At 47.5% G+C, this 26,834-nt stretch overlaps 1 protein-coding gene across 1 annotated transcript in view; it reads left to right on the plus strand.

Moving 5' to 3' along the window:
* RASL10B (RAS like family 10 member B) overlaps nucleotides 1-26,834 on the plus strand; it is a 632,574-nt gene that overhangs the window by 273,922 nt on the left and 331,818 nt on the right. Inside the window, exon 2 of the mRNA XM_086954749.1 lies at nucleotides 25,395-25,772. Coding sequence (XP_086810875.1) covers nucleotides 25,557-25,772 — 216 coding nt within the window. The 5' untranslated portion in view covers nucleotides 25,395-25,556. The remainder of the gene's footprint in view (nucleotides 1-25,394; nucleotides 25,773-26,834) is intronic.

Below are 26,834 nucleotides of genomic sequence, written 5' to 3' on the forward strand. Positions count from 1 at the left end.
TCCGAGTGGAGAGGAGACTCAAGGTCTCGCACGAACCATGGCCATGCACGAAGGCCTGGGGCTCAGTCGCCTGACGCATATGCCATAACACAGTAGCGCCTAAACACTGAATGGAGAGGTCGGTGTACAGATAGCCGAACATTGAGATGATGTGCATGATGCGTACCATGTGTTATTGGAATTGTAGATGATAAAAATGCCAATAAAAAAAAAAGTTGACAAAAAAAAGAAGAAAAAAAAAGATAAGTGTATTATCTGGTATCGGGATGTCTATATCTCCACACGTCTGTGAGCCCCATGGCGTCAAGCAGCCCCTTCATACGTACAGTTCCTGAACCACTGATTTTGGGGGGATACCTGTCCATCGTCTTGTCCACTATATCATTAAAGTCTCCACCAATCACCACCTCAGCCTCAGGGAGACCAAGCAGAAACGCAGTGAATGCCGGGTGGGCTACCGCATGCAAGGCTGGGGGGATATATACTGAGACAAAATTGAAATATTTGCCCTCCCATTGACACGTGATAGCCGCAAAGCTGCACTGGTCATCTGTTCGTGTTTAATGTATGATCAGCGGGGACTGTTTTTTGACAAGGATGCCCACGCCCCTGGAGCCAGAGGAGAATGCAGAGTGCGCCACCATTTTATATCCCCAACGATCCAGTGCCTTGCACGCCGAGCCCACCAAATGCGTTTCTTGCAATAATGCCACCGCAGGCGCACATCTCTTTAGGTATTGCAGTACTAGGCCCCTCTTCACCTTATCTCCCAGCCCTCGCACATTCCATGTAAGCAGGGTCAATGGTGTTATGGGGGATAATGGAGTCGTCGGTTGGTTAGAGTCCTGCTGGCCTTTTACAGGGCATACGTATCAGATAGAGTATGTACGGTCACCAGGATAGCAATGCAGTATGTCCGAGAATGTTGGCAGCCACATGATCCAGTCTGTTTGCCCTTAGAAACTGTGACAACAAAGAAAACACATAACCTTAGAAAAAAATCCCTTCCCTCCACCCCCTCCCTGCCTGACGGATTCAGAACTATCCGCTTTCCCAACCAAGCAGACTGCTCAATTCCCTTCCCAGGTTCAAATTGATAGAGGTGAGAGAAATGTCTGTCGCCCTTGCAACCCCACACATTTATATTGTTTCGCGGCTTCCACCCCCTCCTCCCCTTACTAGACGACAGGGTTATCATAATGAAGGATACAGAGTGTATAGTTCCAACGGCTCGTGAAGCACCCTAGTCAGGGTACAATACTCCTTAGTTGCAGTCAAAGTGGTCGATCGTGTCTCAGTTGCTTCACTAATGACCTTTCTAGTCGTTACGGAACCGCCGTCCGTCATTAAGGTCTGATCAGTGCTTCTAAATCCTCGCATCAGCCACCTCGTCGGGGGTCCATACTTAAATACTCACGTACCTGGATTCACTCCCGATTCTCACTCAGTTTGCGATCTCTGCGCCAATTGCCTTTGTCTCCGGACCTGCCAGACCGGCCAGCATTCCGCCATCCCTCCAGCCTTTCCTGCGTCTCTTCCGGTGTAACAAAAAAACATGTTTTGCCGTCGGCCTCTACCCTCAGCTTGGCAGGAAACAACATCGAGTATTTAAGTCCTCGATCGCGAAGAGTCTTTTTGACATCCATGAACTTTCCTCTGCTTTGTGACGGCAGGAGTATAGTCCGGAAAAATTGTGATGGCTGCATTGTCGATTTTTATATGGGGAGCAGTGCGCGCAGCTTGTAGTATTGCGTCTCTGTCCCGAAAAAAAAAGTACGGGCCAGAATCGGTCATGGAGGAGCCCCGGGCCTATGCCTACCCCTAGGGACCCGATGCGCAAGCTCGACAGAGAAATAATTTGAAAAACCTCGTGGCTGGAGATGGGTTGTAATCAGCTATTCTACAAACAGGTCAAGGGCCGTGCCCGACCGCTCCGGCACCCCAATAAGGCGGATATTATTCCATCTCGACCGCCCCTCCTGATCCTCAAGTTTGGCAGCCAGTATTTTATTCTCGGCCAGAAGATGATTCACTTGTTGCTTGAGGGTGTCAGTGTCTGATGTGAGCGTAGCTGTGACAGTCTCTACCTCCGACAGTTTTGTGACATTTTGCTGAAGTCAGCACAAATTAATGCCATATCCACTGCCAGGGTCCCAATACGTGAGTCCACCTTGTTCAAGGTCGCCATGATGTCTTGTAGGGTCACCTCCTGCACCTCACCTACACCTGCGCCATGTGGTGGAGTGGACTCTTTATCTGGTGCCGCCGTCTGAGCCTTGGCATATGCCTATTTGTCCAGTTTGCCTTGGCTAGCGCCTTTTGCGTTTCTCCCACTCATTGTGGCAAACCGGGCTCAACTAAACCCAGCCCAGGGTTGCTGATACCCCTCGCAGCAGCTCACCATGGGGCCTCGACAGGCTCATTATTGTCCACTCTGCAGCTTTTAGCCTTGAGCTCTGTAATGGACTCCAGCCAGGCAGACCAACACTCAGACCTTGCACAGGTCGCCTGTACTCGTGCTCCTGTGACTCCCTTTTCTGAAGCAGGTAGGCCCTCAAAATGGCGCTGACCATTGCGCTCCTTTAATGCCTCAGGCGGCCTCTCTGCTGCCTTGCACTCGCTCCCGTCGTGGATAGGTCGTGCAGCGGGGGCCAGGATTAAATGCCGCCACACTCACCGCCGGATCAGAGGTCACGCAGGGAACACTTGCTCCTGCCGTCGGCGCCCTCCACTATTCGCCCCCGCAGGCACGGTAGCGGTCCGCACTTTCCGTTAGTGCTGCCGGGCAGTCTCCAAACTCGAGACTCCAGCTTACCACGCTGGATCAGGCCGCAGCTTCACTCGGACCGGCAGTGCCACCGGGAACGGTCCTTTTCCCCGGCGGTAGGCTCATTCCACGCCCTGCGTCATCTGTTACTTTCGCTCACAGTTAGGGTTGGAAAGAGCTGCTGGATCAGTGCCCGGATTGAGGGGGTCGACTCGGGGATCGCAGAGCATCCCTAGGCTGCGGCCTTTTGCATGGGCTGCTAGCCACGCCCCCCTAGCTGTAGTTTTTGAACCCTAGCTCTGCCGGCACCTAGGGAAACCTAAAAACGCTATACATTTTTTAAAACTAGACACCCAGGGGAATCCAGGATGGGGTGACTTGATTACCTCCCGCCAGGTTCTATTACCCAGAATCCCTTGCAAACCTAAAAAAAATGTCAAACAAAACACATTTTCCCCACATTTCTGTGGTGGAAAGTTCTGGAATCTTCGTGGATCCACAAATTTCCGCCCACCCCGCTTTCCCCAAAGTCTTCCGAGAAAAATGGTACCTCACTTGTGGGGGTCGGCCTAGTGCCAGCGACAAGAAACGGCGCAAAACGCAATGTGGTCACCTCAATTTCGCAGTGAAAAATTACCCTTTTTTGGCAAAGTACCTAGCTGTAGTTTTTTTAACCCTAACTCTGCCGGCACCTAGGGAAACCTATCAAACCTATATATTTTTTACAACTAGATACCCAGGGGATTCCAGGATGTGGTGACTTAACTGCCTCCCACCAGGTTCTGTTACCCAGAATCCTTCAGAAACCTGCCGGAGGTGATGAACGGCTTGGCGCTACTCGAGCCCCAGGCTTCAGTTGCGGCCTGGTGGGGGTGGGCCTCGAGATCTGCAGAGGAGTCGACCCGGACAGTACTGCGAGACACGGCGGGACACTGCTGGGCCCCCGCTGCTTAGCGGTGGGGGCGGATGCCAAGGAAGTGCTGTGCGACTAAAGCCCCGCACCAGTAGACCAGAGCAGGAAATACACTTGCCTGGGGTCACAGACGTTGCCGCGGTTGGTTGGCAGTGTGATACGGGCCCTCTCGGCGACGCAGTGCAGCCCATTACGCCAGTGAGGGGCCTCGTTGGCTACAGTGCCCTTACAGCAGAGAACAGCATCCTTTGATGCAGGTATTTAGTGCTGGGGCCCGCGTGATCCGACGCCGCTATTTTGTGAGCAGAGGCGGAGAAGTCCCCATTTCCTGTGGCGCAGTTGTATTTCCATTAGACTCTGGACCTGGTGCCAAATTTCTACATTGGTGCCACCCTATGTAATAACACCCAGCGAGGATTGCTCATATAATATATTTAGAGAGGGGCACACAACGGGGTTCACAAGCTGAGTTGCTGTGCTGTTGTCCCAGAGTCTGGGAACCGAGCCTAGTTCAGTGTAGTCGGCGCGGAGCGCACTGCACACTCTAAAGGCCATCGCTGGATGACAGGGTATCGGAGCATGACGCTAACATCCGGCGAGTGATAAGGAATACTACCACCTGCCCCACTGCCTTCGTGGTCTAGTAGTGCCCTCAGCTGATAAAGAACTGTGAAACCATATACCCCCCATAATATAGAAGCAGACGCTGAGCACCTTGCTGTCTAACTATGGTTACGTGGGCAGAACTACTGTTGTCTGTGTAGCCTGGGTGTAGGATATTTTGCTGTCACAGTGAAGTGGACGGCGGGCTTCTTGTGAGGACTGTACACAGTGGTAGAAAGTACAACTTGGACTCCAACCATGGGCAAGCAAGATGCAAAGCAACCTAAAATCATCTTTGAACAAAGACGATCGACAAGACAGATGGAATCAGACTCTGAATCCACCACAGGAGGGTCGTCTGAAGGGCCTCTGCTGGACCAAGGGGAAGATCTCTACTCGCTAATGCTTGAGATGCACTCCAGCCTCCGAACTATTGATGCAAAACTGGACACATTAACAACACAAATGGAGTCGGTGAAAATCCAGGTTGGAGTCCAAGAAGACAGGCTTGATGTGCTAGAAAACAAGCAATCTGACTTTCACAAATTTCAGGTTGAAACAAAATTAGGATTTGGAGGCGAGATCACGTCGCAACAACCTACGCATCACGAGAATACCGGAGACGACAGCGATCACCAAGATGTAGGTATACGTGGCGGATTTGTTACGTATACTGTTTGCCACGCAGCTCTCTCTGGTGTTTTGCGGTGGAGAGGGCTCACCGTGCGCTAGGCCCCAGACCACCTGTAGGGGCCACCCCGCGTCCCATCTTGGCCAAAATTCGGAACTATTAAGATTGCGGTTCAATACTGCGACAGGCACGCACGATGGGTACTATAACACATCAAGGGAACCAGATCTCCTTCTACCCAGACTTTACACCTGCGGTGCAAGGGGCAAGGAGAGAATTTCTACCGGCGAAGCGAATCCTGTAACAGGAGCAAATCTGTATTCCCTGCTCTACCCTGGCGGTATATGGGGAAGCTCATGAACAGGGTATATTACCACAAACAATGCGTGAAGCCATAATCATTACTCTTTTGAAACCAGGGAAACAAGACACTGATTTAAATTCATATCGACCATTATCACTAATAAATGTGGATGTTAAAATACTTGCGAAATTGATAGCCAATAGATTGCAACCCATGCTTCCCATGATTGCTTTGCCAGATCAATCTGGTTTTATACCTGGTAGGTCCACATCTCATAACTTGAGAACCGTTTTCTCTACATTGCACTACCTTCCCCAAGATGTACAAGCAACTGCAGTATTTTTAGCAAGTCGAAAGCGTTGATTGGATTGAGTGGCCATATTTATTTAGAATTTTGGAGAGGATGGGATTCGGTCCCCTCTTGATTCAGTGGATTAAACTGCTATACAACGGCCCGACGGCCAGGATACTGATGAATGGCCTTGTATCCTTCCCAATCCAGATTACGCGAGGCACAAGACCGGGATGCCCTCTGTCATCCCTCTTGTTTGCTATTGCAATGGAGCCACTGGCCACACGAATACGACAGCACCACACGGGCAAAGGTTTAGGGTTTAGCGCTCGCAGCCTCCTTATATCGCTGTACGCGGATGATGTCACCCTTTATATTTTTTATCCTGTGCAGAATCTGGGTGCAGTGTTGCGTGAATTCATTAAATTCGGAGGCCTAGCTGGCATATCCTTAAACTGGGCCAAGTCGGCCATATTCCCATTAACAGACCTCACTGCAAAAAGTAATCTCTGAGTTCCCACTACACTGGGAAGCTGAGAAAGTGAAGTATTTGGGGATCTGGATCAGTAGAGATGTACAGGAGGTTTGGAACTTGAACTATGGTAGAGCAGTCAACTGGTTGGAAGAGAAAGTTGCAGTATGGGCAAAACTTCCACTGTCCCTAGCAGGAAGGATCGCATTGATAAAGATGGTCGTGTTACCAACATTTTTATATCTATTTGTTAATCTGCCGCCAATACTAACGCAGGCCTTTTTCAAAACAATGCACTCTTTGCTAATATCACTAGCTTGGGCGGAAGGACAGTCTCGAGTATCATAGGAACTACTAACCCTGCCGCTCAAGCCAGGGGGACTAGGGGCTCTCGACATGAAACTGTATGCACTTTGTGCACAAGCACAATTCCTTCACTTTTGGGTACACCCAAAACCGTTTCAGTCACATGTGGCAGTAGAAAAAGATGCAGTGGCACCGTTCCTTTTGCACGTTGCACTGTATCAGTCATATAAACGACCCGTAGATGGCATTGAAACTCCTGAAACTCTCAGATGGGCCTTGGATGGGTTGCAACGGCGTGCAGATACTATATGCCCCCTCCATACCTTTGGGACAAAACCCAATGCTACCTAACATACGAGATGAAATCAGTAAAAAGGTTGCCCAGCAGATGCAACGTAACACTTTTGAAGATTTATACCCTGAAGGGGTGTTCAGAGGGCCCCCGATGGCGGAGGAGGGCGGAGTGGTGTCCTCCAGGGAGACATTCCTTTATCATAAAATACGTGCCGCTTGTAGGTCGTTACATGCAAACTTCCCTGCTCAACCACCCCCTCAGGCGGCCCTAGAAAATGTGCTATGTACGCCGTCGCCGCGTAAGCTCATCATTAGGCTATATACTAGTATGCAATCTGATGCCCCAGTAAGGAAGCCATGTTCTAGGCATAAATGGGATGCAAAATTACCGGACCCCTGACTGAGGAACAATAGTCATATTGCTTTTCACAGCTGACTGAACTATCCCCCAACTACAGGCTCCGCCTCATCCACTACAAATTCTTACACAGATTCTACAGGACACCACTGGGCTTATACCGTATGGGACTAAGAGATAATGACTGTTGCTGGCGATGTGGACTACAGTCCGCTTCATTCCTACATATGGCCTGGGAGTGTCCAGCACTCTTTGACTACTGGACTGCAATTTTCACATCTATCAATCAGATCTTGAGCATAGTGGTGTCACCATCTCTAATAGTGGGCCTGCTAGGTCATGTTAAGGACACACATGTTAAAAAACGTAAATTACACGCCATACTATTATTGTTTGCCAAGCGTCAGATCGCCATTCATTGGGGGAGAAGGAGGAAACCTAAGATTGCGGAATGGATAAGGGAGGTTACTTACTGTCGCATCCAGCTTGCTACGTTCTGGGAGATGATGCCTCCTCCTCTAGACCTAGAGAGATCTGGGAACCATTCATTGACTGGGTTCAGGAAAGTACCACTGCAGCAGCAGTTGTTGAGGAGTTGGTCCCTGTAGAAGTAGAAGTGTAGGCCCGCTAATCTGTGTACACTGCTGTGTATGGAGTGCATGGAACACAGGTGCATTTACATATGTCTACTATATGTACTGGTAGCCTGTCGGTGGCCATATTTTACGTTCATGTTGAAGAGGTGTGAAGGAGACAAATCGCCTGAAAGGATAACTGCTGTCATGTGTGGGGAATACAAAAGTGCTTGTTCTGTACTATTATACATCGAAGAAATAAAAAAAATTCCACCAACCCCACGTTCCCCAAAGTCTTCCAAGAAAAATGGTACCTCACTTGTGTGGGTCAGCCTAGTGCCCGCTACGGGAAACGGCACAAAACGCAACGTGGTCACACCTCAATTTAGCAGTGAAAAATGAGCCTTTTTTGGCAGTGCCTAGCTGTAGTTTTTGAACCCGAGCTCTGCCGGCACTTAGGGAAATCAAGTTAATCTCTGTATGCTGTGATATGCGACACTTAGTAAACGTAGATAATCATCAAAGCGGCGCCTGTGCGACGCCGAATCTCGCAATCCACCGTCCGCCCGATTCAAATTCCGAAAAGGAATGGGACACCCCCATGAGGAGCTTTTATCATATGGATCTGAAACACGAGCAGTCAAGAACATTTTCAGGATGTATTAAAGGAATCATCTGCTTGACATCATTGAAGGACATTTTCATTTCTTTAGCGTGTTATAATTTCATTTTGAAAGATATTTGCTTTGTTGCCTCTCTATTTGCTTGTATTTAGATTTTTGAAAACTAGACACCCAGGGGATTCAGGTTGGGGTGACTTGACTGCCTAACTCGTGAACTGCTGACCAGGGAGCTAACTTTCCAATCCCTGCAACGTGTTTGCTGTTTTTAATTTACCATCGCCTAACTTGCGGACTGCTGACCAGGGAGCTAATCTTCCAATCCCTGCAACGGGCTTGCTGCTTTAATTTACTTTTGACAAGCCTGCACCTCGCGGTACCCGCTGCGCGGGTCCCGCATCGCCCGTGTTGCCGGGTGTCCAACTCAGGAATAGGATCGCCGCTGGAGAAAACTGCTGTACCAGAGGGCGGGAGAGGAATACTCCTTCAGGGCTGCGAGCGCCAGGTGAGGGACAGGGACTCCATTTCCCAGGAGTCCCTGTGTTGCCATCACCTGCACCTGGACGCTCTCCCTGCTTGCCCCGCCCCCGACTGCCGAGCTAAAGGTGCTGCCTGCCCAGGACGTTTTGGGAGACGCCTAACTCGTGAACTGCTGACCAGGGAGCTAACTTTCCAATCCCTGCAACGTGTTTGCTGTTTTTAATTTACCATCGCCTAACTTGCGGACTGCTGACCAGGGAGCTAATCTTCCAATCCCTGCAACGGGCTTGCTGCTTTAATTTACCTTTGACAAGCCTGAACCTCGCGGTACCCGCTGCGCGGGTCCCGCATCGCCCGTGTTGCCGGGTGTCCAACTCAGGAATAGGATCGCCGCTGGAGAAAACCGCTGTACCAGAGGGCGGGAGAGGAATACTCCTTCAGGGCTGCGAGCGCCAGGTGAGGGACAGGGACTCCATTTCCCAGGAGTCCCTGTGTTGCCATCACCTGCACCTGGACGCTCTCCCTGCTTGCCCCGCCCCCGACTGCCGAGCTAAAGGTGCTGCCTGCCCAGGACGTTTTGGGAGACGCCTAACTCGTGAACTGCTGACCAGGGAGCTAACTTTCCAATCCCTGCAACGTGTTTGCTGTTTTTAATTTACCATCGCCTAACTTGCGGACTGCTGACCAGGGAGCTAATCTTCCCATCCCTGCAACGGGCTTGCTGCTTTAATTTACCTTTGACAAGCCTGCACCTCGCGGTACCCGCTGCGCGGGTCCCGCATCGCCCGTGTTGCCGGGTGTCCAACTCAGGAATAGGATCGCCGCTGGAGAAAACTGCTGTACCAGAGGGCGGGAGAGGAATACTCCTTCAGGGCTGCGAGCGCCAGGTGAGGGACAGGGACTCCATTTCCCAGGAGTCCCTGTGTTGCCATCACCTGCACCTGGACGCTCTCCCTGCTTGCCCCGCCCCCAACTACCTCATCACCTCATAGGGAAGGGCAGATCACCGCTACGCGGGACGCGCGCGGGACGCCCGGGGCTAAGCCCGGGCAAAGGGCGGGCCCTCTGTGGCCCTCAGAGGCCTGAGGAGCCAGGCCTGGGCCACCACCCCTGCTCGCTTACATTCCACCCAAGGGACATATGGACACATGAACTGTAAGTTGCCTAAAATCCCTGATTAGCGTCTGTGGGCTGTTAATCATAAGTATTAGTTAACTGTTATATGTTTTGGATCTTTATTACCCTCTACCCTGTGCATTGAGGCTGCTTAAACATCGGTGGTGGGGTGTACCATGAATTGCCGTGAAACCCGGAGCATGGCAGTCGCAGAAGCGAAAAAATTAACTGGCACTCTAGATGACTTTATTGTTCGTACACATGCACTGATTGACGAGGGGATAATCTTAATGGATAGGAGGGTGTCGCAAGATCTGGTTATGGCCAAGAGATCTTCATTAGGCCCAATTGCCCAGGCCTGCACGCCCAACCCCGAGAGTCGTCCTAACACTCTAGCTTTGGTACACAATCCTGGGGACATTGGGGAACTTGATGCATCAAACACACAACAGGATCTGGAGGCCACCCCCAACCTTGATCTTATAACAGTAAGCGACCCAGACAGGATAGAGTTAGTTAACTCTACCGGGGCTAGTGATATACACCAAAAGGGTCTAAAAGAAGGGGCAATTCCCAAGCAAAAGGTAAAAAAATCTACCTCCACTAAAGGGAAGAAAGCACAAACTGCCAATAAGCGTAATAATTTTAACTTAGTTCCACCAAATACAAACGGGGCAGTCTGTGCAATTGATACCGGGAGGACACACTTAACAAACATCGGCTTGCCTCTGAGTCTTCCAGATGATACCATCATAGATAAAAGCCTGGAGGAAATTATGGAATTAAGTGGAGAAATTACTAACTCAGTTCAACACAGTCAGGAGGGCTGCGGGTCAAGTATGTTTGATAATAATAACATCTTGAACATATTAAAATCTTTACTTGAACCCATGGAGGTTAGATTGCGCCGTATTGAAACTATCCTGACCAACATCCATAAAGATATTAGTGCCCCTAGCCTCACAACGAACTCCAAAACATCCCACACCACTAATACAGCCACCAAGCCTTCTACGGTTGGTAAAAAAGCTACTGTGGTTAATAATATCGCTTCTAACAGTACAAGTAATACTCCCATTGTGGAAGGCACTAAATCTAAGACCACAGTGACAAAACAACCTGAGAATCCATCCAAACCCAAGCCACCTCCCCAGGTTAAATCAAATGACCCCATTCCACCGACCCCAAACCCCGCACCGACAACCGGACCTAAGGTAATGGTCCGTAGAAATATCCATCTCCCCCCAGATGCCTGCCCCTATGTAGTGATTCTCACTGGGGTCAGTGAAGTTCCATCTCTAGAAACTGAATCCAACCAGGCCTTAAAAAATAAAGTGTGCCATTGGCTCTCTAAAAATTATCCCTTACCGCCTAACATGCCAAGTAACATTTTAATGGTGGAAAGAACCCCATGGGTGGGAGGAAACAGGAAAAGTCTGCAAGGGGACTGTGTGGTGGTCACCTTTGAGAACACACAGGTGGTAGATTTAATATGCAGAGGGTCCCCTAGATACCAAGCCAGCACTGTCACTGCCAGGCCCCTCTCTTACTTCTACCTACCGGGTAACCAAACAGATAATAGATGGAGCTGGTTAAGGGGCTCACAGGAGTCAAAAATAATTCATAGGCAAAACCCCCCATGGGAGGCACACCCTTCAGGCTGGGATGAAGGTGTTAATGCGGGTTGGAACCAGGCCAGGCCAAGAAGAGGAAAACCGCCTTATGGGGGCTTTGCGGCAGGGCCCTATAATAGCCACCCATTCAATTATCAACAGTTTGCTCAGGGATATGATAATTTCTTTACTTTTCCCACTTCCAACCGTTATGATTACTTGTCAACCTTAGACGGGAACGACTGACAAATACAGGTCTCTTCATGTACACAAAGGCCTGAAAGCAACCCCTCATTCTCTCTGCAAACGGATAAGAGCACTCTGGACGGGCAGATGTCCTGTTCAACTACCACTAATTGTGATGGTGGGGAAGGAGGGGAGCCTCTTAATGTAAAAACGGTTGGGCCCCGGGGGGGCGAGGATTTCTCAATGGCAACCTGGAACATTGCGGGACTTAAAAACAAAGTGGATAACCCAATTTGGCGGGACTTAATAGGTTCTATGGACCTAATAGCCTTGCAGGAGACCTGGGACACTGAAAATCTACTGACCCTGGACGGGTTTACTACCTTTTCAATCCCCGCAGTCGGATCCTCGAGGGGGCGTGCCAGAGGGGGTTTGGTCACTCTGATTTCTGCCAAAATCCCTGGGACATATACGCAAGTAGCCACTGGCTGCCCTTATTGTGTTGCTGTTTTAATCTCCTATAGGAATCATCATAATGTCTTGGTCGTAAATTTTTATAACTCATTTGACAGGGACAGCCCAGTAAGTAATTTGATGATGTTAAGTACTTTTCTGGCCGACTTTAAAGAGTCGGCAGAGCATGACTGTACTATTTTGCTGATGGGAGATTTTAATATTCATGGATGCAAGGAAAACTGCCCCCCCCAATGTGTTATTTGGTACCCCGGACGAAGAAAGTACCCACTTCGAACACTCAGAGCAGGGCACCTTCTTGGAAATAATGTTGGCTGAACATGGGCTTATCTTACCAAAGGTGGATGATGGGGATATCCCCACTTTCACGGGCCATGGCAGTGGCTCCGTGATTGATTATATCTTCCTTAACAGTACTAATGGAGCCCAAATTAATAGCTACTCAGTCTTAAGGTCCCATTTTAGTGATCACAATCTTGTGGTTTTAAAAGTAAAGAACATATTTGTCATCAAGGATAGCTGTAAAAACCTGACTGATAAACATGATCTGCGGTTAACGGATCAAGCACGCAGAATCAAATGGTGCAGAGTAATCCCAGAAGAGTTTTTTAGTAACCTGTGTGAGAGTAGTAGGGATGACCTGATGTTGTGTATGGATGATCGGGCTGGGGATGGTGAAGTAATGGAGGCATATAAAAAGGTCTGCATTGATATTCTCTCCAAATTGACTGCTCATGGTAAAGGCAGAACACAAGGGAATGACGGCTGGTTCGACAAAAAATGTTCAGCGGCAAACCGTAAACTCAAGGCTGCCCTCAAGTCAGAACCAGTTGATAGACGGCTAGTAGCTACCCTTAGGAGAGATTATAAGACCACAATTGAAAAAAGGCGGCGTGAGATTAGGGAGGACGCTTGGGCTGACTTAACCTCTACAGATGTATTAAAAAGTAGCGCCAAATTCTGGGCGGTGGTAAATCAACCTTACTTCTCGGATTCCAACAATAATGAATTGGACTGTGGTATTCAGGAAGAACGATGGCACATGCACTTTAGTTCAGTCTATGAAGACGAGACCCAGGTGGCAGAATGCCTGACCGCATTCCCTCAATCACCATACAACTTATCTGTGAATGAGGAGGAGGTGGCAGTGGCTATTGGTTTGATGACCAGTAATAAAGCTCCTGGGCCCGATGGCGTCCCCTCTGACCTTTTCAAAGCTGAGACTTTATTTTGGTCCAAAGTTTTAACTAATGTTTTTAATAGAGTTTCTAAGACAGGCATCCCTGAGTCATGGACACAGTCGGTAATTGTACCAATTTATAAAAAAGGGGATAGGGGGGACCCTGGTAACTACCGACCTATATCCCTTATCGACTCTGCAGTCAAGGTTTTGGGGAGGGTGGTTTTAGGCAAATTGACCACCTGGCTAGAGGAAACCAACACACTTTCACCTCTACAGTATGGTTTCCGTAAGGGACGTAGCACAATTGACCAAAGCCTAAATCTACAGTTGCTCATTGGGAAGTACACCTTAGCTAAGCCAGGTTCATTGTTTATTGCTTTCATGGATCTGTCCTCGGCGTTCGACCGGGTAAACAGATCCAAACTGTGGGGCCAGCTCCTTGATATCGGAACGGACCCCAACATAGTATATTTCCTAGCAGACCTCCATAGGGATCTCACTGCAACGGTCCGCTACGATAGAAAGGGGAACTGCACGGAGAAAATTAGCATTATTAACGGTGTGAGACAGGGGTGCATTCTTGCTCCCCTGCTCTTTACACTATACATAAATGACCTTGGCAAAGCTTTGAGCGGAGTCTGTAAGGATATCCCGAAGGCTGGGAAATATTTATTGCCTGCCCTACTGTATGCGGATGACGCTGCCCTCCTAGCTAGAACCTCACTAGGACTCCAACGCCTGCTGAACTCTTTTTATGTTTTTATGGATAATCTTGACCTGAGCGTTAACTTTGGGAAGTCCCATGTCATGGTAGTAGGTCACAAAGCCAAGTCAAGGAAAAATGTGATGTCATTATTTTGTAATAAACACAAGCTGTCACGAGTTTCTAGATTTCCCTATTTGGGGGTGGTCTTCGATGAGGGCTCCACGTGGAACCCCCAACTGGTGGAGAAAAAAGCCTCCCTAGCACGCTCAATCTCGGCAGTACTAAGATTCTCCCGTAAACTAGGAGTGAAACCCATTGAGGCAGTACTAAAAGTATACGCTTCTAAATGTACTGCAATTGCCACGTATGGGGCCGACTTGTGGGGCTTTAAACAGGTCTCATCGCTCCAGGTCTCAGAGGATAATTTTTTAAAAACACTTCTTTCCCTGCCAAATTCTACCGCAAACTACATAGTTCACCAGGAGTGTGGCGTAGGCTATTTGGAAGACAAAATTGCCCTGGCCCCCTTATTAAAATGGTTGTCAGTTTGGTTAAACCCAGAGCTTGATGTAAACCATGAAATTCTAAAAGATTGTTTAAGTCTGGACCACTGGGATAAAATCACCTGGTTGAAGTACGTGCAACAAATGTGTGTAAAACTGGGACGACCAGAATTGTTTGATAAACCCTCAAGCTTGGTGAAAGGGGACATGAAATGGGTCAAAAATACCTTCTTGCTGAATAGAGGAATGGACAGAGAGGGCAGGGAGCTGCTTAAATCCTCTGTCAGGTCCCATCAGCTGATTGTTTCATCTGACCCTGAACCGGAACTGTACCTCAAAGTTGTGAATAATGCCAATCACAGGTACCTGTTAACAAGGTTCCGTTTGAACAAAATACATCTTTTAATTTCTGGCCGCCCTGTTTGGACTAGGAGTAAGGACCTAGTATTATGCAAATGTGATGGTTGCTCAATCATGGACACGGCTCACTTTTTGTTTTTCTGTGACCACTTCAAAGGTATTAGACTTAAATTTATTATACCATTACTAAAAGGAAAGGGTTTTAGGCAAGTGAAGCCAGCCCTGCTGTACCTTCAACTGTTGGCAGAGATTTGGGTCATTTTTAATGTGGCTAAATTTTTAACCATCGCAATGAGACTCGGCAAAAAGATTGCTTGGACTTAGAGGACTTCTTATAAATATAAACTACTGTTTGAAACCTCAATTAAGGTCACTAATGTGTACACTGTTGTTTTTAAAAGGAAAAAATACCCTGCCATCATGTTCTGTATATTTCTGTTTTTTACCCATGTTATATGTTATATTTTATCCTGGGTGGGTTGTGGATTGTTTTAATGCTTGTACACTTTTATGGTTTTTGTGATTTAAACCGAATAAAGTATCTTTTGAACTTGACTGCCTCCCACCAGGTTATGTTACCTAGAATCCCTTGCAAACCTAAAAAATTGTCAAAAAAACACATTTTCCCCACATTTCTGTGGTGGAAAGTTATGAATCTGCGTGGATCCACAAATTTCCACCCACCCTGCGTTCCCCAAAGTCTTGCAAGAAAAACGGTGCCTCACTTGTGTGGGTCGGTTTAGTGCCCGTGACAGGAAACTGTTCAAAACGGTACCTGGTCTCACCTCAATTTTGCAGTGAAAAATTACCCTTTTTTGGCAAAGTGCCTAGCTGTAGTTTTTTAATCATAGCTCTGCCGGCACCTAGAGAAGCCTAGCAAATCAATACATTTTTGAAAACTAGACACCTAGGAGAATCCAGGATTGGGTGACTTGACTGCCTCCCACCAGGTTCTGTTACCCAGAATCCCTTGCAAACCTAAAGAATTGTCAAAAAACACATTTCCCCCACATTTCTGTGGTGGGAAATTCTGGAATCTGCGTGGATCCACGAATTTCCTCCTACCCAGCGTTCCTCCATGTCTCCCGATATACATGGTACCTTACTTGCTTGGGTGGGTCACGGACCAGCGACAGGCAAGGGCCCAAAATCTATTGAGGCGACATCAAAATTACCTATTACAAACCAACCTGGTTTTGCATGGGGGTGCCATGAGATTTTGGCCCGGGGCTCGGCAGCCATCTAGGGAAACCTACCTAACCCACACATTACTGGAAACTAGACACCGGGCGGGATTCCAGCGATATATATGACTTGCGTGGGTCCCCATCATTCTCCTACCCAGAATACCCTGCAAACTTCAAATTTTGCCGAAAAATTCACTTTTTTCTCACATTTCTGTGTGGGAAAGTTCTGGAATCTGCGTGGATCCACAAATTTACTCCCACCCAGTATTTCCCCAGGTCCCCGATAAAAATGGTACCTCACTTGTGTGGGTAGGCATAGTGGCTGCAACAGGAAATGGCCCAAATCATACTGTGGAGACTTCAAAATTACCTATAGTAAACTACATGGTTTTGGGGGAGAAGGGGTACCTGAGATTTTGGCCCGGGCTCGGGGGCCATTTTGGGAAAGTACCAATCCAAACATTTTTTAAAACTAGACATCCGGGGGAGTCCTATGAGGTATGGCTTGTGTGGGTCCCCCAACGTTTTCCTACCCAAAATGCCATGCAAACCTCAAATTTAGCTGAAAAAAACAAATTTTCCACTCTCTCTCCTGGTCTCTCCCTCCATCTCCATCCCTGTCTCTCCCTGTCCCCCTCTCTCTGTCTCCCTCTCTCTCTCTCTCTCTCTCTCTCTCTCTCTCTCTCTCTCTCTCTCTCTCTCTCTCTCTCTGTCTCCCTCCTCTCTCTGTCTCCCTCTGTCTCCCTCCCTCTGTCTCCCTCCCTCTGTCTCCCTCCCTGTTTCCCTCCCTCTGTCTTCCTCCCTGTTTCCCTCCCTCTGTCTCCCTCCCGGTTTCCCTCCCTCTGTCTCCCTCCCTCTGTCTCCCTCCCTCTCTCTCTCTCGGTCTGTCTCCCTCCCTGTCTCTGCCCCTCTCTCTCTCCCGCTGTCTCTCTCCCTCTTTCGCTCTCTCTCCCCGTCTTTCCCTCTCTCCCCGTCTCTCCCTCTCTCCCCCTATCTCCCTCTGTCTCACTCATTCTGACTGTCTCACTCCCTCTCTCTCTGTCTCCCTCTCTCTGCTTCCCTCTCCCCCACTCTCCTTCCCTCTCCCTCACTCTGTCTCCCTCTCTGTCTCCCTCTCTCTGTCTCCCTCTCTCTGTCTCCCTCTCTCTGTCTCCCTCTCTCTGTCTCCCTCTCTCTGCCTCCCTCTCTCTGCCTCCCTCTCTCTGCCTCCCTCTCTCTGCCTCCCTCTCTCTGTCTCCCTCTCTCTGTCTCCCTCACTCTGTCTCCCTCACTCTGTCTCCCTCACTCTGTCTCCCTCACTCTGTCTCCCTCACTCTGTCTCCCTCACTCTGTCTCCCTCACTCTGTCTCCCTCACTCTGTCTCCCTCACTCTGTCTCCCTCACTCTGTCTCCCTCACTCTGTCTCCCTCACTACCTCTCCCGCCCTACCTCTCCCTCCCTTTCTCTGCCTCCCTCCCTCACCCTGTGTACCTTTCCCTCCCTCCCTCTCCCTTTGTCTCCCTTCCTCCCTTTCCCTCTCTCCTTTTCCCTCCCTCCCTCTCCCTCGGTCTCCCTCCCTTTCCCTCTCTCCTTTTCTCTCCCTCCCTCTCCCTCTGTCTCCCTCCCTTTCCCCTTCTCCCTCTCTCTCTCCATCTCTCCCTTTCTCTCCCTCTCTCTCTCCCTGTCTCCCCTTGTCTTTAAATTATTTGCCCCCTTTAGGAAGTGACCCTTTCCCAAGGGGTCGCTTCCTTTTTATCAAAAAACATCCCTGGTGCCTAGTGGGGGTATTCCTGCAGCCCGATCAGGACGCTGTGCGCGATCGTATTGCAGGAATGTCCTGTATTATGACAGGGGAGAGAAAATACTCATTCCTCTCTCCAGATGCTCTACCGTCCCACTGAAGACCAGAACCTACCTCCGCCTCCGTGGACGTGCTGGAAACATATGGTTTCCAGCGCTTCCTGATGACGTTGGAGCTGTACGCGCTGACGTCATGGGGAAGCATGGGGGGGGGGTCGGGGTGGCAGCTGAAACTCTTCTGCTGCCATCCCCCTCTGTGGGGGCAAGATCGATGCCCCAGGGGGGGGGCGCCAGTGCTCCCCCAGGAGTTGTGCTCATGACGGATCGGTTCCGTCATAAGCACAGCCCAACCGATGCTCATGACAGAACAGCTCTGTCATGAGAATCGAAGGGGTTAATAAAGCAATCCTTAAAAAAAATAAGTGCAGGCTGTTTTTGTTAAAGACAACGGTATGTGTTTAAAAAGAAAAATATGGAACATTAAAGTTTCATTTTTTAAGATTTAACAATGATCCATGTGACCACTGCCTACTCTAAATAAATATTTGTATCAACATTCACAAAGGTGAAGCTGTCTTATGAGGGACCCCTTCCTGTTTGCGAATGGTTACCACCACCCTTGAGGTGGCGATAAAAAATAAATGTTTTGCCAATGCAATTTGGTCTAAAAAAAAAAATCCTACATACCACTGCGAATCGGTATTGGGACGGGACGCCCTAAACATACCCCTTCCAAATACTGATTTGTAGACTCAAATTGTGATATGATAATAGGTTACCGAATCACAATTTTGCTTTTGTACATTCATCTTTATTGAAGTTGCAAATGTCTCGATTCTGCGAATTTGGCTATTTGCAACCCCAAAAAAAAGGTTTTATACATTATGCTCTATATCACTAAAGTATGATGTGGTAGCGCACAGTCATGTACAGACAGTCAATTTCCCATTGAAAAGGCCAAAACCTTTCACAGTAACATGCAGTTTTGATGATAAAACTTTCTGGTGTTCAAACAAATTGGGTTTCACCAAACATATTCATCATTTGTACATCGCCAAGTAATGTGTTCTGATTTTTCATCCTATTAAAAGATTTTCATCTTACAGAATACAAAAAAATGGACTTTAGTAATTGCTGAAATATATTTTGAAATATGTGTATAGTTCACTTATTAGCTATTTAAATGTTGTGTGTTAGAAAAAAAACTGAGTTCTAAAGCCTTTCATTTCACACTCTTTGTACAGCATATCAGACATTGTACAAAATACTGGAGTCTGAAAAGAAAAGCAATTGTAAGAAGATGTAAACTGACTTCTGACCTCTGACTCTGGACACAGAGCGAATGTAAAAAGATAAAAACTAGATTTAAAGGCATCTTTATTGCTCTTTTGCTTTCCGAGTTGAACAGCCCACATGTTCTTTATCAGCTGCTACAACAGGAGAGTAGGCCCCAAATATAATTCGCCCTGATAAAATCCAACTTGCCATAGCTAGTGGGTGATTATACTTCTAGTAGCCTGACATTGGTTTGGGAAATAAGCTTTATGTGGCACAATCAGAATGCTCGATTACACCCTCCACACTCCATTGTGATGCCGTCTGCTCAGCAGATTCTGTGGCACGTGTCACCACAAGGCATGAACAGGACACATTTGTAGGGCAGTGAGTTGTTTGAAGATGTGCATATTTTGCCTTTCCTTTCTACATAATTTACTCAACCCTACCGCATAATTTGACCATCTCCTGCCACATAATTCCAGTGGCCCTGTTTGTAACTCACATTTTATGGCTTTCTATTTGCTCGCTTTATTTGCTTTAGGCTGCCCAGCTTGAGTTCATCCCCCCGTTCCCCAAATCTTGTTTTCTGTATTCTTCCACAAACTCGATTTCTATAAATTAGCCTTTAATTCTTGTTCTTATCTTATCACAGTTGCCGTGCATTTATAGGCAGAGATCAAATGTCAAGTTCTCTCTTCTGAGGGAGCTTGGTGTTTACTTTCCTCTCTCTGACTTCAAGCTGAGAGAATTTTTGTGACAATCCTGCGGAGTATCCATCTCTCTCCCCGTCTTTCCCTCTCTCCCCGTCTCTCCCTCTCTCCCCCTATCTCCCTCTGTCTCACTCATTCTGACTGTCTCACTCCCTCTCTCTCTGTCTCCCTCTCTCTGCTTCCCTCTCCCCCACTCTCCTTCCCTCTCCCTCACTCTGTCTCCCTCTCTGTCTCCCTCTCTGTCTCCCTCTCTCTGTCTCCCTCTCTCTGTCTCCCTCTCTCTGTCTCCCTCTCTCTGTCTCCCTCTCTCTGCCTCCCTCTCTCTGCCTCCCTCTCTCTGCCTCCCTCTCTCTGCCTCCCTCTCTCTGCCTCCCTCTCTCTGCCTCCCTCTCTCTGCCTCCCTCTCTCTGCCTCCCTCTCTCTGCCTCCCTCACTCTGTCTCCCTCACTCTGTCTCCCTCACTCTGTCTCCCTCACTACCTCTCCCGCCCTACCTCTCCCTCCCTTTCTCTGCCTCCCTCCCTCTCCCTCACCCTGTGTACCTTTCCCTCCCTCCCTCTCCCTTTGTCTCCCTTCCTCCCTTTCCCTCTCTCCTTTTCCCTCCCTCCCTCTCCCTCGGTCTCCCTCCCTTTCCCTCTCTCCTTTTCTCTCCCTCCCTCTCCCTCTGTCTCCCTCCCTTTCCCCTTCTCCCTCTCTCTCTCCATCTCTCCCTTTCTCTCCCTCTCTCTCTCCCTGTCTCTCCTAAGAGGAGAGGGCGTAGGATATTTTTTTTCTAGCACACACAAAAAAAGAACTGTGCTGATGTTTCAGAATATATCAGAATTAGTACAAATTAAATACTTTTTCGTTATTCTGGATGTGGTGAAACAAATATTTGAATACGATCAAAACGCATAAATACACTTGGTGGTGATATTTGCACACATTGTGTGCAGTAAAACTGTATTTTGGTGCAAATGTAATGGTCATTTCAATTGAAAATATATTGTCTGTACTGGCAGTATGCTACTACACTATGCAAACTCCACTCTATTCTACTCTACTCCACTCTATTCAAGGCCTTTCCATTGTATGCCACACCACTCCATCCTGTGACACTCTCCGCCACTCTACAAAATGCCACATCACTCCTCTCCACTCTAAGACACTCTACGACATGCCACGGAACTCGACTCTACACCACTCACCCCATGACTCAACACTCTACTCCACCACTTCACACCACTCCACTCCATCCCACTCCGCCAAGTCTACTCCACTCCGTTTGAGTCTAACCCACTCCCCTCCAATGTACCCCGCTACAATCCATCGCACTCCAGTCTATCCCACTTCACTTCAGTCTACCCCACTTCACTCCCCCATCCCCACCTCAATCCCCATCCAAATCAACTCCATTCCAATCTACCACACTTCAGTCTACTTCACTTCAATCTAACCCACTGTAACCAAATCTACTCCGCTCCACTCCCAAGTATCCCACTCCACTCTGATCCTATCTTCCCCACTCCACTCCAGTCTTCACCATTCCAATCTACTCCTCTCCACCCTGCCCAATCCACCCCACTCTACCCCACTCAATCTAACTCCATCAACACCACTCTATCTGAATCTAAGGTACTCCACTCAAATCTTTCCTACTCTATTCCTATCTACGCCAATCTACCCCACTCCACTCCATCCGATGTGCTCCAATCTACCCCACTCCAATCCACTTCACTATAATGTACCCTGCTCCACTCCAATCTACCACAGTCCAATTTACCCCACTCCACTCCAAGCTTCCATGCAATCTATTCAACTCCTCTCCCCTATAATCTAACCCACTCCACTCTACCCCACTGCACAACAATCTACCACACTCCAATCCACCCAGTCTACCCCACTCAACTCTAATCTACTGCACGGCACCACACTCCACTCTACCCAGTTCTACCCCACCCCACTCCACTCCAGTGTACCACCTCCACTCAGATCTTCTCCACTCCAAACTAACCCACTTCAATCTATCCTGCTCGACTTCAATCTACCCCATCCTATCCCTCTCCACGCCACTCCAATCCACTCCAATCTAACCCATTCAACTCCTGTGTCCCCCACCCCAGTCCAATCTACCCCACCCCACCCCACCCCAGTCTACTCCATTCTGTTCCAGTCTACCCTTCTTTTATCCAACCAGTCTACCCACCTCCACCCGAGTGTACCCTACTACAGTCTACCACTCTCCACTCTTCCCCAGTCTATCTCACTACTCTCCAATCATGACTTCACCCCAATCATTCAAGTCCACCCCACTCCAATCTACCCCACTCCAATCCACCCAACCTATTCCACTCCACTCTACCCCACTCTGCCCTAATTTACTACACTTCACTCCACTCAATCTAACCCACTCTACTTCACTCAAATCTACACCGCTCTAATCTAACCCACTCAACCCAATTCACTCCACTCCTCTCCAATCTACCCCACTTCCACCCCAGCCCACTCTATCCCACCCCACGCTACCCCATTCAAATCTACCGCACTCTACTACAATCTTCCCCACTCCACCCTACCCTACTCCAGTCCACACCACTCAAACTACCCACTCCATTCCAATCTAACCCCCTCCATCTATCCAAATCCATCACACTCCAATTTACCGTACCCCACTTCACCTCAAACTACCCTACTGCAATCTACCGCATCCAATCAGACCCCCCCCCAATCTACCCATATCTACTCCAGTGTAATCTACCCCATTCCGATCAGCCCCACACCACTGTATCCAACTCCACTCCAATCTACTCCACTCCAATATACCCCAATCTATCCTACTTCAGCCTACCCTAATCTACCCCACTCTACTCCAATCTACTCCTCTTCACTCCTATCTACCCCACTCAACTCCAATCTAACCAACTCCACTCTACTCCTCTCCAATATACCTCAATCCACAGCACTTCCCTCTTCCCCAATACACCCTACTCCGCTGCAATCTACCCTAATATTTCCCTCTCCATTCTACCCCAATTTACCCCACTCCAATCTATCCCTATTTAATCTACCCCACCTCCTAAACCAATCTACTTCAATTTACTCCACTGTACCCCAATCTACGCCACTCCATCCCACTCCAATTTACCCCACATCAATGCAGTCTACCCCACTCCATTCATCCTCAATCTAGCTCACTCCAAACGACCCCAGTCTTCCCTCACTCTATTCTACGCTACTGTAATTAACCCAATGTACCCCACTTTAATCTTCCCCACTCCACTCCAATTTACCAGACTCCACTACAATGTACCAGACTCCAATCCAGTCTACCATATTCCACTCCAGTCTTCCCCTAACCGCCACACCCCACTCTACCCCACTCCACTCTTTTCCAATCTTTCCCACTCTTTCCCAATGTACAGCACACCACTGTATTCTATCCATATCCCACTCCACTCTGCCCCAGTCTAACCTACTGCTATCGACCCCACTCCAATCTACACATCTGTAGTCTACCCCAATCTACACATCTGTAATCTACCCCTGTCTACTACACTGTACACCATTCCACCCGCCTACTCCACCCCAATTCAATCTGTCCCGCTCCTATCTACCACGCTAATCTACCCAACTCCCCCACTCAAATCTACCCCACTCCACCACCCTCCAATCTACTCCAATCCCTCCCACTCCATTCTGTCCCACTCTAACCCTCTTCACTCTACCTCAATCTACCCGATTCCACTCTACCACACCCCACTCCACAGCACCCACACTGGTGTACATAATGGCTAAAAACGCATAGGTGAGACCTATTGACTTTGACAATGCTGTTTTCCCCCTGTAGCTTAGAGCAGTGTTTCCCAAACTTTTTAGACTCACAATTCAATCTTAAGATAGAAAAACTTTTGTGAACAACGATGCTTTAATGGAGATGAGGTGAGTGTCTTTTAAATGCAACTAATACATTGTGTGGTCGCTCACTGTCATTTGCAGACCACATTTTTCATTGCATGCAACTCCTGGGTGTAAATCGGTTTTAGTGACTGTTTATCATTTGTGTATCACCAAGTAAAAGTGACTTGCTTTATTTTGATCCTATTTAAATCTGTTTTCAGCACACTTCAGAATTACAAAAAAAAGTACTTTCATTTTTGCTCTTCTAACTGTTAAATGTGTACAATTCATTTACACTTATTTTCATTTTATTGTGTGTTATAAAAAATAATATCCGACAGCCTTTCTTTTCACTTGCACCCCATCAAGATTGTTACATAATTCACTTTACTTTTCTTTCTCTGCCTGTAAAGTAAGAGGAGTTTGTAAGCACAAATCCACATGTTAAAAATAATGCAGCAAGTTGTCAGAAGACATAGCCTGGCATTTAACTTGTTTCATTAAAGCGTGCAGCAAATGTAACAAGATACATTCAGAATTTAAAGGCATCTTTATTTATTGCTTGGACTTTTGAGACCTACCAAAAATCAGCTCCCGATCATCCCACAGTTTGCGAAACATTGATTTAGAGACTTCTTGATAGTTTACTGATTGAGAAATTATCCTTGTTTAATTTTAATCGTCGCTATTTTGTGACAATTGCAACTTTTACTGTAGCTCACATCTGAGAAGAGTGATAAATGTTGGTTTGACTGAGTGCAAATCTTAATCAGCCTGGACACATCCCAAGGCTCAACATGCACCGTTAATAGGATGTTTTCTGCCTATGAAATACAGTCATTTCTTTCTTTGAGACACGGTCATTTTGTAATTAGTTTAAAAAATCTTTTTGCACTTTTTGTCACCTTACCCTGATGAAATGTTTTTCTACAAAATGTTCCTATAAAGTTTCCAGTGTAGTGCCAAAATGACAAGGTTTATGAAACAATTTGAGTACATGCCAAGGAGTATTGGCTCTGCTTGTGAAGGGTAGTGTTAAATGTGCATGTTGCTATTTTCCTTAGCACCTCTGTTACAAAATGTGGATTTCCCTATATTTGAAACATATTTTACTGTTCTTTAACTATTGACTTGCAAACTGCCTGGGAACATTGAAACTTTCTGTGGACTGGCTGTGGGCCCGTTTTATCCTGTATTAACCTCAGCCTGGAGTGTCCAACGGAGATCTCAGAGGAACAAACCCATGTCCTCTTTTCATGTTATCTGCAAAAGATACTTTTGCACAAAACTGTAATCCTGACCCTCTTGCATAGTTTCAAGCTTTCCTGAACCTATGTTGGAAAAGTCTGTCCTAAATTAAGGCCTATAGTGATAAATATGAGATTCATTGGTTAATCACAGGCAAAAGCCTAAATGAACACATTTCGTGGTTCACCCTTCCTTTTAATTATGATGCCAAGCTTATCTACTAGCCTTCACCCACTCACTTCTTGTAAAATGTGAAACTCATTGCTATGTAGTGACAAAGAGAGACTTTAGTCACACCAGATATTTCAGTACCATATGCCCTTGCATTCTGGTAAATGCAGTCCTTTTAATTTTAACGTTAGTTTGCCTTGCAATATGAGAGCACTGTTAGGATATGGGCATTAGAAGAAAGTTAGAAGTTTATACTGGGTATTGTGTATGCATATTGCCCCGCTTATCGTTGTTTCTCTCTTGTTGGGCTACCCTCCCCTGTTTCCCCATTAGGGTCAGAAGTATGATGTTTCATATGGTCATTGACCCCTTTTTTTTTCCTTCCTCCAGGATCAGACCGCGTCTCTAAAGGTCAAGAGGACATGCTTCCAGACTGTGGCTGAACCCGCAGCCGCCGGAATATGCAGTTCAGGGCCCCACCTGCCAGCGCACACGCAGTGGACTGTGTCAGAGGGCCGGCTGCCACGTCACGCAGGGCCACGGCAGGGAGGCATGGTGACAACTTTCAAGATCGCCGTGCTTGGGGCGCAAGGGGTTGGAAAGAGCGCCATCGTCCGTCAGTTCCTTTACAACGAGTTCAGCGAGGTGTGCGTGTCCACCAAGGCACGGCGCGTCTACCTGCCGGCCGTGGTCATGAACGGCCACGTCCACGACCTGCAGATCATGGACTTTCCATCCATAGCCTCCTTCCCAGTTAACACGTTGCAGGTAAGTCATTGTTTGTTCTAAATTCCAAACCTAGGAAACACCCAATTTACCTACATGAGACTCTGGATATTCCTATCAGACTAGTGCCTCAGAAAGGACAAATGCACTGACTTCTCCGGTAGTCTCTAAATTCCCCTAGAGGGCATTCAAGCTGTGGCAAAATAGGTGGGGTAGTGTGAGATGCTAAACCACTTAGCCATGTGTCTTTAGTGTCACACCTTTGGTGGCAAGTGCTAAACTCTGCCTAGTAGAATCTGGAAACGTTTATTTTCCCACAAGGAAGGTGCGGGGCAGCAGTAGTCCAAGATTCGAAACTTAGGATGCATCTTTTGAGGAAGGTCACAGTCTGTGACCATGCACTCAATTTTTAGGTAATTTTTGAAGTAGTTATTTGTGATATCAACGGTTCACTAATGCTTAATGTCTTTACTTTGACAAATTGTGTCAAGCTCACGCCATTATATCTACTCTGTCAATGCACTACCAACACTTTAACACCAATAGGAATATGTGTCTTTCGAGAACCCGATATTTCTAATACAGGCTTCTCCAACCAGTAGCTCGTAAGCTACTGGTAGCTTTCCAGCTACCAAACATCTCTCCTGTGTTGTTGTCCACCTTACTAAATTAGAAGCTTTTGCATGGCTGAATTAATATAAGTATAGTAACATTAAGTGCATAAAAATAAACAAGGGTGTAATGTCAAAACTCCTAAGCAACGTTTGAAGGCAAATGGGTACATCTCCAAAATATATTAAACGCTGATATTTGAATTATATATCATGTGGTATTGGGGAGATATATAACCAATTTATTACCTAGGTGACTGGGGCATTGTAGCCATAGCTATTATGTGTTAATCATGTAGAGGCATTAACAATTGACACATTCTTTGTTGCATTTAACGCTGGTAACTCTGTCTGATGCCCAGAGGTAATCACAGCTGTTAATCTTATACATGGTGGCCAGTAATGTAGTCTTGAATTCATTGGTCACTATTACAAGACTAATGTTAGTAGCTCCAGATGATTTTCATCTAACGTAAGTAGCTCTTGCTAGTAA

This window comes from Lissotriton vulgaris, chromosome 2_1, assembly GCF_964263255.1.
Source record: "Lissotriton vulgaris chromosome 2_1, aLisVul1.2, whole genome shotgun sequence".
Taxonomy (NCBI): Eukaryota; Metazoa; Chordata; class Amphibia; order Caudata; family Salamandridae; genus Lissotriton; species Lissotriton vulgaris.